Raw genomic sequence first — 4,202 nt, 5'->3', positions numbered from 1 at the left:
GATTACCCCTAACTGCCCTCCCCTGCCGGCCTGATCTCACTTCCAACTGCCCTCCCCTGCCGGCCTGATCTCGCCCCCAACTGCTCTCCCCTGCCAGCCTGATCGCCCCTAACTGCCTCTGCCTGCCTGATCACCCCTAATTTCCCTCCCTTGCCAGCCTGATCTCGCCGCCAACTTCCCTCCCCTGCAGGCCAATTTGGTTCTGATTGGTCGGTTTCTATGCCAGTCAGCGTCAAAAGCTCCACCTTCAACCAGCCATTGACTCCTCACCCAGATTTGGTTCTGATTGGTCAGTTTCTATGCCAGCCAGCATCTCTGGGCCTTATCTCCAGGCCTGATCAGCAGCCCCCATGGAGGCCCGGAGAGAAAGAGAGAGGCAATGGCGGATCAGAGCCTGCCTCTCTCTCCCGGCCTCTCTCCAGGCCTGATCAGCAGCCCCCTCAGCAGTCAGTGCTGGGTCGCTGCGCCCGTACCAGCAGGAGTCAGTGATTGACTTCTGGTGTTCGGTCGAGCCTTCGGTCAGTCATTACGGACCCTGGGTTTTTATATATGATGTTCCCCTGAAGCTTCATAAAGATTCTCTCTTCATTCTAATTCCCTCAAAATATATACACTGCTGCTAACAGACTCTCATTGACATGGTGCTAACAGACTCTCACATTTATACACTGCTGCTAACAGACTCTCACATTTATAAACTAAAGTTAACTGTTACCAAGAAGGAACTATTAGAAGATTGAATAACTCAAACATAATAATCTTGAACCTTTCCCTAAATAAGCCACTACTATTTCTTCTACAACATTTTACCTCTACTTACCTTTCCCACCTCTATTTATTTCATGAAGTAGTTTAATGCCAACTTTTTTCATATCTATAGAGAACAGATAAAGTATAGCGAGACAAAAAGGTAAAAATGGTGGTTTTCCATTCCATTCTTTAGTGAGACACTGAATTAATCCATAGTGGGGACATAACTTTATTAGCTGCATCAGGTCATCTGAAAGCAAAAATGAAAGAAAAAATACATATATATTTATTTATTTATAATTCTCACCCGAGGATTCCATTGTTTTGAGGGAGAGTGGAAGAGAGAGGGAAAGACAGAGAGAAATATCGATGTGAGAGAAACACATTGATTGGTTGCCTTCTGCATGCACCCTGACCAGGGCCCAGTTGGGGAGGAGCCTGCAACCAAGGTACATGTCCTTGACCAGAATTGAACCCGGGGACCCTTGGGTCCACAGGCTAACACTCTATCCACTGAGCCAAAAACCGGCTAGGGCTGTTTGACTATATCTTGATGCTCATATTTGGTCCAACTTCTAGTAAATATAATGCCTTTCTTTCTGTGCCTGCACAGAAAAAGGGCTTCATAATTTTTTTCCTAACAATATAAAGTATTCAGAAACTAAAAAATGAAGATTCCAAGAAGCCATTAGCTAGTTTAAGTAGCTGGAGGTTAAGCCAGATGAAGTTGCTTACAGTTGACCATTTTTTACTCCAAAAAAAGCAATTTCAGCCAAGACCGGTTTGGCTCAGTGGATAGAGCGTCTGCCTGCGGACTGAAAGGTCCCAGGTTCGATTCCGGTCAAGGGCATGTACCTTGGTTGCGGGCACATCCCCAGTGGGAGGTGTGCAGGAGGCAGCTGGTCGATGTTACTCTCTATCTCTCTCCCTTTCTCTCTGTAAAAAATCAATAAAAATATGTTAAAAAAAAAAAAAGCAATTTCATATGGTTTAATCTATTGGTTAACCGCTGAGGTAATTTAGGTAATCCAAAGCTACAATCGTGATTTATATTCTTAAAATATATACTTTGTGTTAACTTCCTAAATTTTTAAAAAAATATTTCTTTATTGATTTCAGAGAGGGAGGGAGAGGGAGAGAGAGAAACATCAATGATGAGAGAGAATCATTGATCAGCTGCCTCCTGCATACCCCCTACTGGGGATTTAGCCTGCAAACTGGGCACATGCCCTTGACCAGAATCCAGCCCGGGACCCTTCAGTCCACAGGCCAACGCCCTATCCACTGAGCCAAACCAGCTGGGGCAACTTCCTAAATTTTTTAAAGTAAAAATATTCTTCTTGGATCACAACACAGGTAATTTTCAGAATAATTTCTGATAGACTTTGGAGAACTATCATAAATACAATCTGAACTCCGAAAGACAATATAAAGTAACCTAGTGTTTATTACTTACTGTACTGGAAACATATATATTAGATCACTGCATTTAATACTTAGTATAAGTGAGATATTATTATTCTCACATTACAAGTGAGGAAGCAGGCTTAAAGAAGTTAATTTTCCCAGGTTATACATATGGTATAAAGTAGAACAATTCATATGATCCCCAGAGTCTATGACCTTCCAATCCATAGTGCTGCTCCTCCATAACAATAATTACATGTGTGTGTACTGAATGTATGCAGGTATACACATACATGCACACAAACACAGAGAAATTGTAAAAGAGGAAACAAGGAATAACAGAATATAATTCTATGTCAATGCAGTTAAACAATTTTTAGAAATTCCCTAGGGATGAAAGATAAATTTATGATTTGGGTCATTCAAACTATCCTTTAGTAAGGTGAAGCTATTTCTATAGCATCCCCAGCCTCCAACATTTCCTAACTCACCCGTCTTCTCCTTTTCATTCAATCAGGTATTTGAATCCCCTTCTCTACGAATTCATTAATTAATCAATATTTACTCAATTATATGCAAGATATGGTCTCTGACTAATCAGAAAGGACACAGATTCAAATCCTATGACCTTTCCCCACTGCTTATGACACTTCAGAATCCATTTCCTTACCCCTTGGTTTGATATATTATTCATCATAATTTATCTCATGAATGTTCTGTTTTAATAAAATTCTAAGATATGGTATTTGCTTAACTCATAAATACCTAGAACAGTGGTTCTTAAAATATGGTCTAGGGCAGTGGTCGGCAAACTCATTAGTCAACAGAGCCAAATATCAACAGTACAACGATTGAAATTTCTTTTGAGAGCCAAATTTTTTAAATTTAAACTATATAGGTAGGTACATTGTTATTAACTTAATTAGGGTACTCCTAAGGCTTAGGAAGAGCCACACTCAAGGGGCCAGAGAGCAGCATGGGGCTCGTGAGCCGCAGTTTGCCGGCCATGGGTCTAGGGTCTATAAAGTCAAAACTACTTTCATGAAAATACGAACTTGTTACTTGACTTTTTGCTTGTCATTCTCTCACAAGGACACAAGGGTGCTTTCCAGAGACTACGACATGTGATATTACAACAAACTGAATATGGGAGCAAATATGGAAAACCATATACCTTCTATTAAACCAGCCATTACAGAGATTTGCAAAACTATAAAACAATGTCACTCTTTCCATGAAACTATTTGGTGTTGGAAAGTCACTTTTCATTAAAAAAATATTTATAATATGTAAAGATTTATTTTAAATGAATAAATTAATATTTTAAAATTTTACATTTCTCTTAAAATAAATATCAATAGATATTATCAACATAACTAAAAGCTCTTTGTGATCATCAGTGCTTTTTAAAAGTGTAGAGGAGGACTGAGCCCAGAAAGCTTGAGAGCCGCACCTCAGATCTAGAATAAGCTAGTTTCCAGAGAAGTACATTTATTTGTTTAATGATAATGAAGAAGGTGAACACAAATATTTCAGGCTTTATTCTAGAAATTATTAGGAGGAAAAAAACCAAAATGATTCTTTACTTCTAAAACAAATACTCTATTAGCTTTATGCTTTAGGAACAAAAGACTTTTCTGGTTTTGTTTTTGTGTGTGTTTTTAATTTGTAAATGTAAAGCTGATAATCTAAATCTGAGGGAGAACATTTTTCTCTGAAACCAGAAAGTGTTAGCAAACTATACCTGTCCTCCGAGGCCTTGGAAAGATGATACCTTTGAAAGCTATAGTTGTTTCTCATTAAAAAGTAAAATGAACAAAGTAATTTTCAAACAATGTTTGTATCTTTTAAGTTTAATTTTTCTCAGGTTAATATTATTTTTATCTGGTGATGTTATACTAAATAAATTCTGCAGAAAAATATCAAGGTTCTAATTATTTAAGAGTGCTATTACTTAATTATTATACTATATTTAATTATTTTAGAGCAGTGGTTCTCAACTTGTGGGTCGCAACCCCTTTGGGGGTCGAACGACCCTTTCTTTT

General features: G+C 38.5%; 1 protein-coding gene across 3 annotated transcripts in view; it reads right to left on the bottom strand.

The window, feature by feature from the left end:
* CLHC1 (clathrin heavy chain linker domain containing 1) overlaps positions 1-4,202 on the bottom strand; it is a 30,811-nt gene that overhangs the window by 2,540 nt on the left and 24,069 nt on the right. For all 3 annotated transcript variants that reach the window (XM_005884607.2, XM_005884608.2, XM_014532043.1), the window contains exon 11: positions 821-1,000. In XM_005884607.2, the coding sequence (XP_005884669.1) occupies positions 821-1,000 (180 nt within the window). The remainder of the gene's footprint in view (positions 1-820; positions 1,001-4,202) is intronic.

Source organism: Myotis brandtii, unplaced genomic scaffold, assembly GCF_000412655.1.
Source record: "Myotis brandtii unplaced genomic scaffold, ASM41265v1 scaffold84, whole genome shotgun sequence".
Lineage (NCBI taxonomy): Eukaryota > Metazoa > Chordata > Mammalia > Chiroptera > Vespertilionidae > Myotis > Myotis brandtii.
Note: the sequence above shows the minus strand (reverse complement) of the source record. Positions and strands in the feature narration are given on the sequence as shown.